This window comes from Elephas maximus, chromosome 18, assembly GCF_024166365.1.
Source record: "Elephas maximus indicus isolate mEleMax1 chromosome 18, mEleMax1 primary haplotype, whole genome shotgun sequence".
NCBI classification, from domain to species: Eukaryota; Metazoa; Chordata; class Mammalia; order Proboscidea; family Elephantidae; genus Elephas; species Elephas maximus.
The window spans coordinates 5,221,976-5,241,798 of NC_064836.1; the positions used below are offsets into that span (position 1 = coordinate 5,221,976).

Consider the following 19,823-nt stretch of genomic DNA (forward strand, 5'->3'; position numbering starts at 1 on the left):
TGAACGTGTGAAACAATCTGCCTGTTTTATACAGTGAATAATGTTTAGGTTTACCCATCCATTTAGTACATCCTTTCTTCTTACAACTCACACTTTCTAATCTTGGATCCTTCATCTGAGATAACTTTCTCCCTGAAGTACTTCTTTTAGGATTTTTTTCTGCTTTTGGTGTACCAGTCAGAGGTCAACCAGAGAGACAGAACCAGTAGGATATTAAAAATATATTTATTATTTACATATAAATAAATAATAAACATACATAAATCACTTTCTCTTTGGTTCTTGAAAAACAGCCCTTGGAATTTCCCCAAGCAATCAAGGTGTTTGTCTTCTAAAACAGCCAGGCAATACTTAAATGTGTGCAAATGAGCAACACATGCCACACCTAGTCAGCTAACTTCGTAAAGGGAGGGAGGCATGTTTTAGTCAATCATGCATATTTAGTGATTCAATCAATCATAACTATGAAATGAGGTCCCAATCATGACTATGCAATAAAGCCAGTAAAAGGCCCAGAACACAGAAGTAGCTTGGGCTTCCTAACCGGCAAGAGGATCTGCTCTTGAGAGGGTGGTGCGTTCCTGGGGACAGGGGAAGCTTCGTGCCAGCACCCCTGCCAGACTTGTCCTGTGTGTCATTTTATTTGTACCCCTTCTGGTTATAATAAATGGATGACTGTAAGTATAGATACTCTACATGAGTTATGGGAGCCATTCCAAGAAATTAAGGAGCTCACAGGGGCGACGTGAGACAACAGGTGCTGGAGTTCGCCTATTTGGGAGTCTAAAGGGCTGAGTCCTTCTAGGTTGTAAACTCCGACCCAGTTCTGGGCAGCTGCGGATTGGAAAACGGCTGTGTGTGCAGTCAACATGAGGGACAGAGTCCTAGTTTGTGAACTCTGACCCAGCTCTGGGTGGCTGGAGGTCAGATAGAGATTGCTGCTTGGTGAGCTGGTTAACACAGATAGAGATAGGAAGGTGAGGAACAGATGCATTTCCAGGTGGGAACTGGATTTATGCTGATCCTTACCATGCAGTTGGAACCCTGATGGCAAAGTGGTTAAGAGCTTGGCTGCTAACCAAAAGGTTGGGAGTTCAAATCCACCAACCACTTCTTGGAAACCCTACGGGGGCAGTTCTACTCTGTCTCACAGAGTCACTAGGAGTCAGAACCGACTCGATGGTGGTAAAGGTAGGATTTGCCTACTGTGCCCCTTGCTTAGGGCAACATACCTACTAGGAGATGTATTAAAAGGTCAGGAAGGGACAGTTATGGGTGGGCCCAAACCCAGGGGTATGGGCTGAAGCTGTCATCCAGTTTCTTCTCTCTCCCAGGGAAACTTCAGCCCTGTTTTTAAGGCCTTCCAACAGATTCAGTCAGGCCCACCAAGATTATCTAGGATGTTGCTATCTAGGATGTTAGCTGCTGTTGAGTAAACGCCAACTAAAAACTGAGTGCTGTGTGATCCTGTATCATTCTCACAATCACCAGCATGTTTGAGTCCACTGTTGTGGGCACTGTGCCAATCCATCTCATCAAGGATCTCCCTCCCCCTCGCTGGCCCTCTACATCACCAAACATGATGTCATCCTCCAATGATTGATTCCTTCTGATGATATGTACAAAGCAAGCCAGTCAGACAATGTTCCATTGTGATCCATAAGGTTTTCATTGGCTAACTTTTGGAAGCACATCACCAGGCCTTTCTTCCTAGTCTTTGCTTGGAAGCTCCACTGATACCTGTCCATCATGGATGACCCTGCTTGTATTTGAAACACTGGTGGCATAGATTCCAGCATCACAGCAACAGCCAAACCACCACAGTATGACAAACTAACAGTTAGGTGATAGTTACTAGGATTATTTTTCTTTTTTAAAATCAAATGGTTTTATAGAGCTTTAATCACATCTGTAAAATCCCTTCACAACAACACCTAGGTGAGAGTCTGATTGAATAGCTGAGGACTGTAGCCTAGACACATCAATAAAGCCAACATAAATATCAAACTCAGTTTTTGTTGGGAAATGTTTTCATGTCTCTCTTATAATTAAAAGGTGTCTAGCTAGCAAGAGATTCTAAGTATATTTTTCTCAACACAGGGAGCACAGTTCTACTCTGACATACATGGGGCCACCATGAGTCAGAATTGACTCAATGGCCATTGGAAACCACAGGGCTAACTCAATAAATAATGATGTGAAGTTAAGATGCTCAGTATAGTTAGGCTACAGCAACCAAGGAAGTGGAGAAGTTTTAGAAATGATTCCTCTGATCCTTTCACTCATTTAAACTCAGAGCCCTTTTTAAATGTATTTGAATCAATTCTCTCTAGGACACAATGAAACCTATCAGTTACCCTTTTGCTTTGGGAAATAGATAGAGATATATATTTATTGCTATTTTTTAAATCTTCCCCCCTTTCTTTTGCATTTTACAGATAAATATACTATGTGTGAGTGTACACTTCTTCTTATTTATTCAGTTTGGATATGTTGAACTTCATAAATTTAACTTCATTGGTTCTGGCACTACTACCCTTTCAAATATTGCCTCTGTTCCATCTAGTCTCTCATTTTATGCTTATACACATTTTAAACATTCTCAATTTACCTTGTATGCCTAATAGTCTCTTAAATGTTCTATGTCTTTTCCTGCTCTGTACTATATTCTAATTTCTTTTTCAGATATATCATCCAGTTCAGCAAATCTCTCTTCAATTAGATCTGATATGCTTTAAGCCTATCAATTTCCTTTAATTTCAATTATTATATGCTTCCTAAATGGACGTATATTTTATATATTCTTCAAATTGGCTTCACATTCTTTAAAGTGTTTGTGCCCTGAATATTTCTAAAGATTTTCTTTTGTTTGAAATCATAAACATAACTACTTTATATTGCGTTTCTGATAATTCAAATATTTCAAGTCTTTGCAAGTCAGTGTCTGCTAGTTTTCATGTATGATTTGTTTCCTTGTATGTTTAATGATTTTTAACACTGACAATTCCCTTTGGAATTTTCACTGGGAGAATTTTTTGATGCTTAGACGAAGGGGTATTCAAGAGAACCTCTGTTTGCTTCTTCCAGAGACTTGGGGGAGCTAACAGTTTAGAATCACTATAAACTTGGTTTGAGTTTTGTCAGACCAAATTAGAAATTCTTAATTCAGGCTTCAAATTCCTGTGCAGACTCAGCACCAATGCTTTGAATGTGTATGTTTCCTTGCAGATTCCCAAGAAATGGGTTGAATGAAGGAGCACCTTTATTCCTTCTTTACTTCTACACTAAGTTGCCCTAGATACATGGGAATAGAGTTTCCTATTACATTTCTCATCTCGGAAAATGAGCACCAGCTTTGTCTCCTACGCCCGCTCATGACAAAAAAAAAAAAGTTCTTTTTTTTTAATTCTGTGTTTAAATTGTTTCAGTACACAGGTTAGCTCTGGATACTATCCTGCCATATTACCAGAGATGAAAGCCTCTTTTAATCCTTTTCTTAAAATTATATGCAATCCCAAGCCCATGTCCTCTCAAGGTGAAACAAAAGTATTGCTAAGAGAGAACCTGAGAAGTTCTTAACCCATAACAGAGCACAAATTCATAGTCATGATAGTAATTATCTGTACCTAATAAATATTTTTATATTCTTTGAGCCAGGTTAGGAGTATCTTTGCGAATTCATCTATATCGATAATTTTTAAATAACTGACTTTTCTTTTACAAGTTTGTAAAACTGTCAACGAGAATCAAATTCTGTCAACGCTAACTTCGACACAAAATGATGACAAGTTCTAGATCATGGTCAATTTGTAAATGTAAAACTATTCAAGTTGTCCATATAATGGGTTCTATTCTGAGTAACCATTTTCATATTTTGTATTTAGTTTTTTTTTAACCAGGTTGCATTTTTTTTTAATCCTGTATAAATTTGTATTTTTTTTTTGTTAATGTAACTACTCTATAAATAGAGCAGACAATAAAATTTACTGAACATCTACAAAGCACCATGCACTGTGCTGAGAATGTTCATGTATTGATTCACATAAACTTCACTGCAACCATGTGAGGTAAGTGATGATATTTCCATTTTAAAGGAAATGAAACAGATGCATAGGAATGAACAGCTATTAAGTAATAAAACAAGGATTTAACTCAACTCTATCTGATTCCAAAAAAAATATGTTTTTTCTAAGTATGCACAAAAATATTTGTTTTATTAACTTTATAAGGAGCCCCAGTGGCGCAGTGGTTAGTGATCAACTGCTAACCAAAAGGTCAGGGGCTTGAAACCACCAGCAGCTCAGCAGGAGCAAGACACGGCAGTCTGCTTCTGTAGAGATTTTACAGCCTCAGAAACCCTACAGGGCGCTATGAGTCAGAGTCAACTCGACAGCAGTGGGGTTGGTTTTGGTTTTGGGTTATTAACTTTATGTTTTATTAATTTTATCAAATGCTAAGAATCCAGTTACAGAATCTCACGGTCAAAGGGAAGTAACAGATCATATGTCCTACCCATCCATTCAGTCCATGAGCCCCATATAACTTGGTCTTCATGACAATATAATTTTGACAATGGGCAGTAGCATTAGTTCTTGACAAAAATACAAAAAGGATTACTAATATTTGATTTAATTCAACAAGCAGGGATTGGATGACTCATTTGGGACTGTACTGTTCTATGCTTCAGCAATTATAAAGCACTATCACTTGATCCTCATAACAATCCTGGGAAATAATCCAGTCTACACAGGCGCCTTTGTGGTTCAATGGTTAAGCATGCACCTGCAAACTGAAGAGTTGCTGGTTCAAACCCACCTAGCAGCTCCACAAGACAGAGATCTGGTAATCTGCTCCTGTAAAGATTACAGTCCAGGAAAATTTAAGGGGCCGTTCCACTCTGTCGCGTGGAGTTGCTATGAGTCAAAATCAACTCCAGGGCACCCAGCAACAACAACAACATGGTTGGAGCCCAATAGCAACAGAGAACTTCAAAAGTAGCCCACTCCATCTTGGAAGCTCCAAAGGTATTTCTATCCTGAAACCCATCAAACCTCGTACTGCTCCTTAGGGCTATGTATAAAAAATGAGATAAACATAATCCTTTTTACTTAAGATGCACCTTCACATATTAAAAGTCAGTTATATTCCCACGGAGTATTTCCTAACCTCAGACTATCTTCCAAAAATTCCTCAGAATATACATGGTAGTATGGAATTCATCATCACGTTGATTGCTTTACTGACCCAATTTGAAAGATATTTAGAGGTATACGATCTCTTTTCTCCTAACAGTCTGGAAAAACAAAATTCTATTAATTCTCAGTTTTTCAAGGGCATTGCTGAGTTTTTAATTCATGTTTGTATCCTGGCTCTGAGCACAATTTATGACACACTGTAGGCCTTCACTCAAAGTTGAATTCACACAGCCAACTCACACTTTATAAATAAAGTCATTTGGAATAAGAAGAGCAAGTGTTAAGAACTGAAGTTATGAATACAGAAATTGAGACAAGCTTAATTTAAGAGACTTCTTCATGGTAACGTAGTGGGATGGAAGAATCAGTACACCTAAAATTTCTGAGTTCTGACATCAAGCTTCTCATCTTCTGAAATTGCAAATGTATTTTCTGAACCAAAAATCAGGGCACACAGTGTGATTATGAATTTTTTTTGAATTTATAATTTTACAAAGCTTAAAAATTAGTTACATATTCATTTTATGAATTGTTTTTATAAACTGGATTACATCGCAACTACTCTAAAAAAAAATAGTTTATTTTTTTACCACATCAATCTACCATGCCAAAATAACTCCTTATAAAATGCCTTACATAAAACTATCGCTTTTTCTTCTCTGAATGTATACCCTCCTTCTTCACTGAAACTATAAGCATAGAAACTCGATGAGGAATTTTTTTAATACCAAAGTCATCACATAATATTTCCAGAGTGCTATACCATATGTAGATATAGAGTTAAAAAAGAAGGAAAAATTTCCTGAAATTCTAGAAAAGATATTACTCAAGACTTGGACAGAGCTTAACAATGATAAAAATACGTAACAATGGCAATCTTTTCTTACAGAAGAAAAACATGAAGGTCCACTCTTACCTGCTTAAAAAGCTGAAGGTTAACTGCTGTTTCCAGGAAGTGTTTCATGAGACTTGAGCGGTGCTTCACAAAACTCTCCTCACAGAAAGTGATGGGCTCACCCTAAACAGAAATAAATGTTTTCAACGCATCAGTACAAAGTCAGTCAGAGAGCACCAACCATGTTAATAGAATATTACTGTCTAAGGAGGCATGTGGAGAGAAAGCAGAAGTATAAGCACAGCCTCGACTTCAAGGTGCTTACAGTCTAAAGGGAGTCAGAGTCAGCTATTATTACTAGTCGAACAGAGTATAATATTTGGATTGAATAGTTGGATTTCAGGCTAGTAAAAATATTCCTCTACTGACAAGCTTCCTAAACAAACAAAAAAAACAAACCTTGGGCTCTTAAATTTATCCCATTTCATGCACTCAGAGTAAGAGTAAATGTCAAAAAAGAATGATGCTCAAGCCTCAAATTTGAAAAAAAGGAAAAAAAAAACCCACAAAGATTTAACATCATTAATTTCAATTAAGAGTATTAAAAATAGCATGTATACCTGAAAAGTCCAATCATTATATTTTCATCCTGTTTCATAAAACATATTCTTACTATAACAATTACAGCATGATATTCTTTTTATTTATATTAGTATTTATGATCATCAATTTGTTCTCAAATTAATGAAAAGCTCTTAGAATTACATTCTCGTCATGACTGTAAACGCAATTCAGATTGGATACTTTCTAGGCTAAGTCCCACTGGCACGTGCTTTAGTTCAGCCTATTTGTTACACAATCAAGCAAGCGTCTTGTGGTAGCTTGCCCTCCACCAGATACCCCTCCTCCAAATCACCAGGGACTTAAAGGCCAAGTACAGATTCCACCTGTTCCACTTATGCCCATTCATGACCTCAGAAAATTGTCACTCACTGGCTGATCCCTGCCACCTGCTGTCCCCCTCGCTGGCCTCAATGCCTGAAGGGTCCCCTTTGCCCGTTCAACACATATAAAGGTAAGTGACTGAACTTTATGATCAAATAGAAAACAGAAATTAATGACAATTATTCATTCAGTACCATGAACCTTGCAGCAATCCTTATGTTGCAGTAAAAAGGAAAACATGAGCCTGCTCATCGTCTAACAGAACTTAAAAAATATATTAGTTATAACTTAATTTTAAGGAAGACTCAATGTCTTGATTACAGTTATCTATATGTAAAATTCTGAAAACAGGTTACTGCATGAATGAAAGAATAAGACTAACAACTTGTGCAGTTCAAACATACTTGTACAAATGAGACTGCAGCCACCTACTGATGGAAATTAATGACACTATAAAACTGTACTGCCCAACACAGTAGCCACCAGCCACACGTAGCTATTTAAATTTAAATGCATTATAATTAAACAGGAGCCCTGGTGGCGCAGTGGTTAAGCACTCTCGTGAGCTATGGCTGCTAACCAAAAGGCTGGCAGTTCGAATCCACTAGTAGCTCCTTGGAAACTCTATGGGGCAGTTCTACTCTGTCCTGTAGAGTCGCTATGAAATAATTCATAGCAGAATTGACTCAACGGCAATGGGATTTATAGTTAAACAAAAATTCAGCTCCTCAGGACACTAGCCATACATGAATTGCTCAGCAGCCATGGATGGCTAGTAGGTACTGTATTGTACAGCACAGATACGGAACATTCCCTTTGGCACAAAAAGTCTTTTTGGACAGCACTACTACAGGGAGAAGAGAATAAAAGTCAAACAAATTATCGATAATCTGTTAAATGTTGTCACCTTCCCCCACCCAATGATAAAACTGCTTTGTGTACTTCTATACTGATTGCTGCCATTCTTAAGAGCTATAGAATTATTTTTAAATTATGTATTTAAAAAACTGGATTAACTTACACAAATATATTTTGGGTAATGATAAGTACAATATACTTGTCACTCTTAACAGAATTAACAATCTGACAGAGGGGTGAAAAAACCCAAGCAATCCCTTTTTTGTATATCTAGTACCAGCATCACATCTAGTTACATGAGGTATTCAATAAATGTGTTATGAATGAATAAATAAAACAGCATTTGCACTAAGCCTTGGTCCATACAACACATTCTCTTTTCAAATATAAACACAAATTTTTTTTAATAAATAAAATCATTGCTTTTAATGGCAGTTCGAACTATATCACTGCTATTACAAAGTGATCAGGATCTCTGATAATTTTAGTTTTGAATTTGACAGATTTTTTTTTTTTTCCAATCGGGTAAGAATGTACTATATTACTGTCAATTATCCATCTAGTTGTTACTAACACTGCAAGAAAATATTCTTCAATTCAAATACAAAGCTCTATCTTTTTTCTGTACAAAGTATAGAAAAGTTTATATTTCATATGTTATAATTAAGCTTCTCTTTTTTTTTTTTGAGGGAGTGGAGGGCAAGGGGATGGCAAATCTCAAAGGAGAAATGGATAAAGAGTAAAGACTACCTATGCTTCTCGAGAGTTGGGCATAATTTAGTTATTACTCAATATGAATTAAGCTGAAAGAACCCTGTCCTCATTAATCTTTTAGCAACTGCTTTCATCCTTTCACGAGATGGAATAAAGAGAGAGTCCAGATTTGCTGCCCTTCTATTTATAATAGCACAAATCTTGGTAAAAAGCTTTGAACAGAACGTTACACTATTAACACAGTTTATTTACTAAGAATCTCTGATTATAACAAAGAAGATAGTATCCTGACACATATTAGAATTTGCTGTAGGGGAAAGAAAAATAAGTCTTGATGAGCAATGCTCTGAAGTTTTATATATAAATACATAAATGAAGGGTCAATTATTGTCATCCCTGACCCTTCAACATGGGTTCTTTTAAATCCAAACCAAATTCAATGCATGAGAAGGAGGAACTCTGCTTTGGATCTTCTGAACATTTACAGTCTAAGATCAGGGTTGAGCAGTCTTTCAAAAACCTTCTGAAGTTCCAGGTAGGGTGATCATGTGTTCAAGGCTGCCCAGTAAATTCCCAATTTATGCCTGCAGTATGAAATCATAAATGGGTTTACGGAGGAAATTTGAATGGGATTTTGAAAACTAATGGAAGCTTTATAACAAAGGTAGAAAAGATAGTCTTGAGAGAGGACAACATGGACAAAAAGTAGGTGATGTGTTTGGAATGGGTATGAATTACAGAAAGTATCAAAGGAAGATAAGAAAAGGTTTGGTAGAGGCCTAGTGGCTACTGGGTATAAACTACAGAAAGTATCAGAGGCAGATTACAGGAAGGTTGGACCAGATTAAAAAAGGGTCCTGTGTGATATTCTAAAATGTGTACTACTTTCTTTAAAACATTGAAAAGTTCACTCAAGTATCTACTCAATAAAGTAACAAAATTATATCTGTGTTTTAAGATAGAGTTGAATGGGAAAAGGAAATAATGGAAATAGGAAGATCACTTAATAGGCAATGCAATATAAATTAGGCAGCAAACAATGAACTAAGGCAGTAGAAACGAAGAAATATTAACAACTATCGCCAACTGATTATCATTATGAGAATAGCAAAAGCTTACATAATACTTATTATTATAAGTGCTTTAAAAATATTAACTCATATAATCCTCAAGGTATTTATTATCTCACTTTACAGATGAATAAACTAAAGCATGGAGAATGGGTTAAGTAACTTGCTCAAGACTACACAGCATGTAAGTGGAAGAGGCCACGTTCAGGCACAGTCCACACTTTAACCACAAAAGTATTCTGCCTCTGAGCATCTAGGATTCTGTAAAACGCTTTATTCCCATATTACTTTATCTGTAAAAGTACTGTACAACAGACTGTGATTACTACCCCCATTTTACAGATGAGGAAGCTGTGACTAGGAGAGTTTAAGTAGCTTAGCCCAGGTTGTGAGAGTTTGAAGGTTCATACGGTTAACTATTTTGATAAACATTTCATGGCAAAATCAACAGGACTTATTGATTAACTGATATACAGCAGTGTTCTCAAAGTCTGGTCCTGAGATTGAAACCTTTTCACAGGGCTTGCAGCATCAAAACTATTTTCATAATAATGCCTTTTCACTTTCATTTTTCTCATGAGATCCCGTGGAGTTTTCCAGAGGCTACATGATTTGTGATACCACAACAGACTAAATATAAAATCAAACATAAGAATTCAGGAGACTTCTATGAAGCCAGAAATTAAACAGATTTGAAAAAAATGTAAGACAATGTCATTCTTCTGACTAGACTTTTTTGTATAGAATTATAGTTATTTTTCATAAAAATATGTTTCCCCCCCAGGTGTCACAAACAGTTTGTGCTTGACTCCTGGCCAAAAGGCTTGAATCCATCCAAGCACCGCTACAGAAGGAGGCCACGGAAAACCCTATAGAGCACTGTTCTACGGAAGCATGTGGGGTTGCAATGAGCTGGAATCAACTCAAAAGCAACGGGTTTAGTAGTAGGTTTATGTCTTGGTTATTGACTGTTGCTATAACAGAAATACTATAAATGGTATATTGTTGAATTTTATTGGCCAGAATTTGGTTGAGGATTTTTGCATCTATGTTTATGACAGATATTGATCTGTAACTGTCTTTTTTTGTGGTGTCTTAACCTAGTTTTGGTATCAGGATTATGCTGGCTTCACAGAATGAATTCAGGAGTACTCCATCCTTTTCTATCCTCCAAAATACCTTTAGTAGTAGTGGTGTTAACTCTATTCTGAACGTTTGGTACAATTCTCCAGCTCAGCCATCAGGGCCAGGGGCTTTTTTTTGTTGGAAGTTTTTCAATGACCTTTTCTATCTCTTCTTTTGTTAAAGGTTTATTTAGTTGTTCTACCTGTTTGTGTTAGTTTAGGTAGGTAGTGTGTTTCCAGAAATTTGTCCATTTCCTCTAGGTTTTCAAATTTGTTGGAGTACAATTTTTCATAGTATTGTTATGACTCTTTTAATTTTAGTTAGTCTGTTGTGATATCGCCTATCTCATTTCTTAATTGGTTTATTTGCTTCCTCTCCTGTTTTTCTTTTGTCAGTTTGGCCAATGGTTTATCAATTTTGTTGATCTTTTCAAAGAACCAGCTTTTGGTCTTGTTAGCTCTTTCAATTGTTTTTCTATTCTCTATTTCATTTATTTCGGCTCTAAATTTTATTATTTCCTTTCTTCTGGTGTCCAAGTCTCTTTTGCTACTGTCTATTTGTTACAGTTGTAGGGTTAATGTTTTGATTTTGGCCCTTTCTTCTTTCTGGATGTGTGCTATTTATTGCTATAAACTGACCTCTGAGCACTGCTTTTGCTGTGTTCCAAACATTCTGGTAGGATGTGTTTTCATTCTCAGCTGATTCTGTGAATTTCTTTATTCCATCCTTGATTTCTTTTATAACCCAGTAGTTTTTCAGCAAGGTGTTGTGCAGCTTCCATGTATTTGAATTTTTTTTTCCTTGCTTTTACCGTTATTGATTTTTACTTTTATGGCTTTATGGTCAGAAAAGATGCTTTGTAATATTTCAACATTTTGGATTCTGTTAAGGCTTGCTTTGTGGTCTAATATGTGGTCTATTCTGGAGAACGTTCCATGTGCGTTGGAAAAGAAAGTATACTTTGCTGCTCTTGGGTGGAGTGTCTGCATATGTCTAGGAGATCAAGTTGGTTGGTTGTGGCATTTAGATCTTGTGTCTTCATGGAGCTTCTTTCTAAATTTCCTGTCCTTCACCGAAAGTGGTGTGTTAAAGTCTCTTACTATTATTGTGAAGCTGTCTACTTCTCTTTTCAATGCTGTCAGAATGTTTTATGTATTTTGGAGCCCTGTTGAGTGCATATTTATTATGGTTATATCCTCCTTGTGTACTTATTTTTTAATCATTAGTGTCCTTCCTTATCCTTTGTGGTGAATTTTGCTTTAAAGTCTATTTTGTCAGAGATTAATATTTCCACTCCTGCTCTTTTTTTATTGTTGTTTCCTTGATACATTTTTTTTTTTCCCATCCTTTGAGTTTCAGTTTGTGTCTTTGAGTCTAAGGTGTATCTCCTGTACAGCATATAGACGGATTATGTTTTTTTTATCCATTCTGCCACTCTGTCTCTTTATTGGTGCATTTAGTCCATTTACACATTCAGTGTAATTATCGATACGTATGAGTTTAGTGCTGTCATTTTGATGTATTTTTGTGTGTTGTTGACAGTTTCTTTGTTCCACTCAATTTTCTGTGCTGAGTTCTTTATTTTTATGTATTTTCTTTTCATCTTTTTCATTATCGTTGATTTTGTACTTGCTGAGTCTTTGTTTTTCTTTTTATTTTGATGTGTAGGATTGTTAGTTTCCTTTATGATTACCTTAATATTTACCCCTATTTTTCTGTTTAAATCAATCTTTTATTTCTTGATATCACCTTGACTTCCTCTCCATATGAAAGTTCTATGACTATATTACTTAGTCCCTCTTTTTTGTTTTAATGTTGTCATCTTTTACATATTGACGTCTCTGTTTCCCTATTTTCAGCATTTTAGCTCTGATTTATTTTTGTGACTTCCCTATCTGGGTTTATATCTTGTTGCTCTGTCCTGTATTCTAATCTCGTTATCTGATGTTATTGATTTTCTAACTGGAGAACACCCTTTAGTATTTCTTGTAATTTTGGTTTGGTTTTTACAAATTCCCTTAACTTCTGTTTATCTGGAAATGCCCCAATTTCACCATCATATTCAAGAGACAGTTTTGCTGGATGTATAATTCTTGGCTGGCAATTTTTTTCCCTTCAAGGCTTTATATATGTCATCCCCTAACCTTCTTGCCTGCACAAAGGTTTCTGCACGGTTTCTGCTGAGTAGCCCGAGCTTAGTCTTATTGACTCTCCTTTGTAGATGAATCTTCATTTATCCCCAGCCACTTTTAACATTCTCTCTTTATCTTTGGTTTTGTCAAGTTTGATTATAATATGTCTTGGTAACTTTCTTTTCGGATATGCTTTGTATGGGGTTTGATGAGCTTCTTGGATAGATATTTCCTCGTGTTTCACAATATCAGGGAAGTTTTCTGCCAAAAAATCTTCAACAATTCTGTATTTTCTGTTATCCGCACCCCCCCCCCCCCCGCCCTTCTGGTACTCCATTCACTCGTAGGTTATTCCTCTTGATAGAGTTCCACATAATTCTTAGGGTTTCTTCAATTTTTTTTTTTTTTTAATTCTTTCATCTGATTTCTCCACAAATAAATTGGTGTCAAGTGCTTTGCCTTCATTCTCACTAATTCCGACTTCCACTGCCTAGATTCTGCTCCCATGAGTTTCTATGGAGTTGTCTAATTCTGAAATTTTATTGTTAATCTTTTGGATTTCTGTTTGCTGTCTATGTATTCTTGCTGCCTGTTAAATTTGTCATTATCTTCTTGTATAACCTTCAGTTCCTCTGTTGCTTTGTCTGTGTGCTCCTCAGCTTGGCCTGAGTTTTGCCTTATATCCTTCTTGATCTCTTGAAGAGCTCTGAATATTAATCTTTTGAATTCTACCTCTGGTAACTCCAAGACCTTCTCTTCCTCAGGAGGTTTCTTGGGTCTTTGTTTTGGTCACTTGCTGAAGCCAACATGGTCTGCCTCTTTATGTGATTTGATATTGTCTTTGAGCCATCAGTAAGTTATTATACTTAGTTATTTTATGTTTGCTTACTGTGTCCTAGCTTCTTGTTTTGATATGCTCAAATAGGCTGGTTGTATGAGCTACTTTGATTACTGGTGTCTTTGGAGCTCTCACGTCCTGTTACCAGGTGGTTAGAGCTGTTACTAGGTATGCAAGCCCATTTACTTTTCTTGCGTGGATTCAGTTCAGATGTCCAGGTCACTGGTCATCAAGTATATGGTACAGGTTCTCACCTAAGGTCCTAGATGGGCAGGGCTATGTAGGAGTGACTGGGCTAGGCACAGATATCTGGCTGCAGTAAGGGGTTATGTGCTGAGCAAGGCAGGGAGTTGATGGCTGACCCCGAGAGCCTGGGTAGAAGGTGTGTCCCTGTTCCCTAGAGTGCATAGCTGGATGGGTTTTGTAGCTGGACTTTGGGCACCCAGTGCAGTAACATAGCTGTTAAGGACTAGGAAGCACCACTTATTCTCAGACCCCTGTGGCAGGTGACTAGGTGGAGTGGATAAAACCACCAGTCCTCAGGCCCCTGATGTGGGTAGGTGAGGACCCTGCTTAACGGGCAGGGTGGTGTCAAATGTCACAAATCTGTCACTTCCCCTTAGCTACTGCAGTTGAAAACAGCCTTCAAATATACGCCCTGTTGTACTGTGCTAATGAAGGCCTATGCTGCTGACATGGGTCCACACAGGTCTAGGCTGGGATGGAACGCATTCAAAGTCCATGGACCCCTTATGCTTGTGCCTAAACAAAGGAGCTGTGCCTGCCCTGAGTTCCTAGTTTAGGGGAGCTGGCTGATTATTTTTCCCTGTTTGTTAATTTGTTGCCTGTCGGAAGCTGGGAGAATGGCTCAGAGCTAGCAACAGGTTCCACTCCTGGCCCAGGGGGCACAGCAACCTCTGAAGCCAGACCTGGACCAGAGCAGAGCAGGGATGGGGCAGGTAAATGGGACAGAGGTACTTCCCAGGCTATATAAGAAACTCTTACAACTCAACAATGGAAAGACGAATGACCCAATTTAAAAAATGGGCAAAGGACTGGAATAGATATTTCTCTAAAAAAGATTTAAAATTCCAATAAACACATGAAAAGATGCTCAACATTATTAGTCATTAGGGAAATGTAAATCAAAACCGCAATAAGATACTACTTTACACCCACTAGAATGGCTATTACCAGAAAATAACAAGCGCTGACCATGATGCACAGAAATTGGAAGCCTCATGTATTGCTGGTGGGAATGTAAAACAGTGTAGGTGCAGCCACTGTGGAAAATAGTTTAGTGTTTCCTCAAAAGGTTAAAAACAGAATCACCATATGACTCAGCAATTCCACCCCTTGGTTTATATGTGAAAGACTTGAAAGTAAGGATTCAAACAGATACTTGTAAACCAATGTTCACTGAGCATTATTCACAATAGGCAAAACATAAAAACAATCCAAGTGTGCATCAACAGATGAATGGATAAACAAAATATGGTATATACATACAGTAGGATATTATTCAGCCATAAAGAGAAATGACATCCGGATACATGCAATGACATGGATAAACCTTGAAAATGTTATGCTGAGTGAAATGAGTCAGGCACAAAAAGACAAATATTGTATGATACCACTTAAATGAAACATCTAGAACAGTCAAATACATTGAAAAAAAGTTATTGGTGGTTATCAGGGACTCTGTGGTAAACACCAACAAACTTCTTGTTTTACTGGAAGGGAGGGAAGAATGGGGAGTTATTACTTAAGGAGTACTGATCTTCTGCTTGAGGTGATGAAGAGCTTTGGGAAACAGATAATGGTGATGGTTACAAAATACGGGAAATGTAATTAATGTCACTGAACTGTGCACTTAAAATGGTCAAAATGGTAAATTTTTTTGTTATATATATTTACCACAATAAAAAAAATGGATATCTTTCAAGCTCTATTATTATCTTCTGAACTAGAAAAATACTTAAAACATAGACTAGATCTTATCCTATAATGATATACATGACTTAGCAAGAGTTCATACTGAAAGAAAAGGAGTGAGGAAGAAGAATACTGTATAAAAACATGAAATATAATTCAAAACATCAATATTATGCTTACTCAGTTCTTTAATACACTCAGACTTAATATGTAATGTCACTATTACATAAGGAGTATAAACTAAGCAAAACCATCTGCATCCTGACGGCTTATTTAAATTTTAAAATCTCTGATAGATTGCTGTCACTTTTCTCACAAGAATATTCAAATATCTACAGGTTCTCAAAGGAATAAAAGATTTTTCAGGTTAGATAGCATTTTTCTTCCAAGTGTCCCAATGCTATTATTATATAAGGTACAGTGAGTCTACTTTCAGAGTTTATAAACTATGAAAACAGTAATATTCTTCTATTGCTGACACTTCAGTATGAAACTGATAAAAGAGCCTCATGGTCATTAGTTGAAGTAAAATATTTTCTTTGTGCATGTTATTATACTAATTTATCCTAAAGGTATTAGATACATCTTCAAAAAATATAGCTATTTACCAATGTGCCATTTGTCTATGATTCAGCAACTGCAGATGAAAAATGAAATTGATTTTTTCTAAATTAGACATAGCTGTTTCTAAGGTTTTGATTAAATTTGAACACTTAAAAAAAATTACAGATTTCTGTATTAGTTTTATACATGCTATGAAAAAAAAATTTTTCTCTTACTAAAATTTAAGAAAATTCTCATGGAATGTATTATGGGTGATATAAAAATGGAACCGTGACTTTGGAAGTCTCTAGTTCTACCTATCCCATAGTAGGTGTGCAAATTTTTATGTTATTGCCAACACAATTAAGCAAAAATCCCTCCGTTAGTGAAAAAACGAGCAGAAGGATGGTACCATACAAGCAGCCATATTCCACCAGAAAACCAAATACATACCAACAATTTCCTTAGTAGTAACCATATCTCAAGTGAAAAGGTTCATATTCAAATATGATGAATAGATGTCTAAAATGTCTTAATGACTGTAAAACTGTGAAAGGTGAGTAAAATGGCACTTTCAACCAGGATTTTTAAGTCTCTAACAAGATGACAGTTACAAATCTCTTAAATGAAAGAGTTAAGGCAGGGCTTAATGAATGGTCACTAAAATTACGTATGCCAATCCTGTGCTTGAAGTGCTTCAGCTTAATAACTAAATACCACATTACGTACTGATAATGTTCTAAAGGGATATAATCTAAAAAACGCCTGAAAGACAACTCTTCCAACTTGACAAACTGAGGCCCAGATTACTAACCAATCTTTATTTTAAAAGGAATTTACTTTTTATCCATTAGCAAGACTCAAGGCAGCAAAGACAAGCTTGAGTAATTGAAACAAATGTTGACACCCTAAGTATTCAAAGGAACAGACTTGAGTGTTACTTCCGTGCTATTAGACAGAATAATCAAGTATATGCCTTTGAATACAAAGCAATATTTTAGATGAGGCAAACATTTCTCTAGCATTTGCTGTTAGTCAAAAATATGACTTTTATTTTTAATAGTCTGTGACACAAAAGATAGAAGCACTACTGAAGTCCTTTTATTAGTTATTCAGTGCAATCATTTAAAAGTATTTTTACATCTCTGACACTTTTGTTTGTTTTTGATCAGAGGAGGGTGCCTTTTTTTTTGCTTATGCTAAAGGGACTTCCCTTACCAAATTTACTACTTCTTGAAATTTCATTTTAAATAATAATAGCTAACATATAGAACGTTTACTATATGCCAGGCACTGTTCTAAGTACCTTACGTATATTAACTCATTTTATTCTCTATAGAACCCAAGAGGGATGTAATATTATTTTAACAAATGAGGATACCAAGGCATTAAGAGGTTCATTCGATCAAAGTCATACAGCTAGTCAGTCACAGAGTAAGGATTTGAACCCAGCCAATCTGGTTCCTGAGTCTGTGCTCTTCTTACCACTTTTCTTAAATTTAGTTTGATCTCACAGTTTTGAATTCCTAAAAAGTAGCTAACTTGCTGCTAGCTATAATTGGGGGGGGGGCGGGGGAAGCACAAAATACCCATTTCTTCATTAGGAAATCACTTTCCAACAACCATAAGGAGTTTTATAAGTTTCTCTGTAATTTACTTTGTCAGTGATGCCAGTGTGTCATTTAGAGTGTATAAATTAGGCAAATGTAAGAAAAATAACAACATATCTAGAATTGCCATTCCATTTTAAATGCTCCATTTGTAAAATAAGTTATTCTTTGCCAGTATTTAGTTGTATACGAATCATCCAGGAGGGCTTTCCCTCACAGTCCCCGTCCAACTGTTTCCCCAGATATGGGCTTCCTGGCCAATGAGGTTACACGATGAGGCCCTTCCTCCCTCTTCCTTCACCAAGACTCCAATAGTCATACCTGCCACCCTGCCCCTGGCTTGCTCTCCTCTGACCTAACACAAACACCGCCATCAAAGTCATCTTTCTAATACACAGTTCTGAGCAGTTCATTTCCATTGTGCATTAACTAAAGTCAAAACTCTCCAGATCGATACAGAAAGGCCCTTCATGATCTGGTTCTGCATAAGGAATGAATCTTCACTTGTACTGAGTTCTTTTCTTCTTTGAGAACATGGTAAAAGCTAAGGATACTCTCCTCAGAAAAATGCACTTATTCAATCGCTGCCTTCTAGGTTTCTTCTCTGCTTCTCACAGGTTAATAGCCATAACTCTCTTTTATCATTTTCTAACATCATTTTCTTCAATACCAGTATGCAAGAAAGGACCACATGAGTCCCTACCACGATAAGCCCCCAGAGAACATGAGCTTAATACTATCTATTTTTCTGTCCATAAGCCTTAGAAAGTCTGGCATAGTGGTGCTCAATGATAATTTGTTAAATGAAGAAATTATATCCATAAACATATATTAATAAACATAATAAGAAATATATTCCCGTACATTAAAGTGTTTTACCACTGACTTCTATTTTAGATGATTTGCTATGAAGAAACAAACGTATGTACTTAGACAAACCAAAGCTTCCTTTCAACTCAATATATTCACTCGTGCTGCTTGAGGCATTGAGACAAAAAAGGAAAGAGAAGAATTAGAAGGCTGGAGGAAAGAGGATGAAGTCAGTTTGGGCAGTGGTAGTTATCCTGAGTAAACAAAAACATAAGTGGAAATACACAGCATGAAGATCAAGTTATGCCCTCAATTTGTATCACACCCTATGAGATATCTACACTACCAGTTTCCCTTTGAGAAAATTCCTAAGACATTGCATTATTCATTCAGTCTTTCCATAACTGTATACTGAATGACTTCTATGTATCTCCATTTAGAAGAAATGTAAGTTCAGGAAATTAACCTTAAGGAGGGTATGATGTAATAATGAAGGAAAGACAGCACAGAAATATACCACACTGGAGCAAGAGTGGGAGTGTGGAAAGAACAGATTCAAAGCCAGCCTTCCACCTCCGTTCACTACCTGGGGGAACCTTAGTGAGGTGATTTAAACTCTGTGAATATCATTTTCCTCAACTTTAAAACGTGTAATATTTTGAAGGCTTATAAAGATTAAATGAGAGTTCATCCAAAGAGCTTGTCAATGCCTGACACCCAGTGTCAATGATTAGTTATTGTCTTAATAGTGATTTACAATTATGAATATCAACAAAAATAACAACATAAGAAATAAAATAAATAGAATGTAAATAAGGGAGAAAACGTGTTTAAAAATAAGTAAAACTAATTTATAGAAAGAACGGGTCAGTATGAGCTACAACATTCAAGAAAGGCTTCAGGGATCAAGAAGGAATTAAGGAAGGCCATTAAAGGAGAGAAAAACAAAGGGGCTTCTGAGAAGAAAGAACATTATCAATAAAGGTTTGAAAATCTGAGAAGCTGAGGACATTTGGAGCCTCAGGCAGAATTCTCTGAATTCAGACCAAGGTTTAGGAAAGAAGTAAAAGAGAAAACAGACTACTGACTATTGTGAAGAGCCTTGAATGCCAGGTGAAAGGACTGACCCCTAAGATTCTGGTCTACAGGTTTGATCTTGTCAAATACAAGAGGAAATAATGATTCTTTTTCATGTGTATAAACCATTATAAAA

General features: G+C 36.4%; 1 protein-coding gene across 12 annotated transcripts in view; it reads right to left on the minus strand.

Annotated features, from left to right (window-relative positions):
- Positions 1 to 19,823, minus strand: part of DENND1B (DENN domain containing 1B) — a 306,443-nt gene that overhangs the window by 70,057 nt on the left and 216,563 nt on the right. For all 12 annotated transcript variants that reach the window (XM_049857696.1, XM_049857693.1, XM_049857703.1 and 9 more), the window contains one exon: positions 6,112 to 6,213. In XM_049857696.1, coding sequence (XP_049713653.1) covers positions 6,112 to 6,213 — 102 coding nt within the window. The remainder of the gene's footprint in view (positions 1 to 6,111; positions 6,214 to 19,823) is intronic.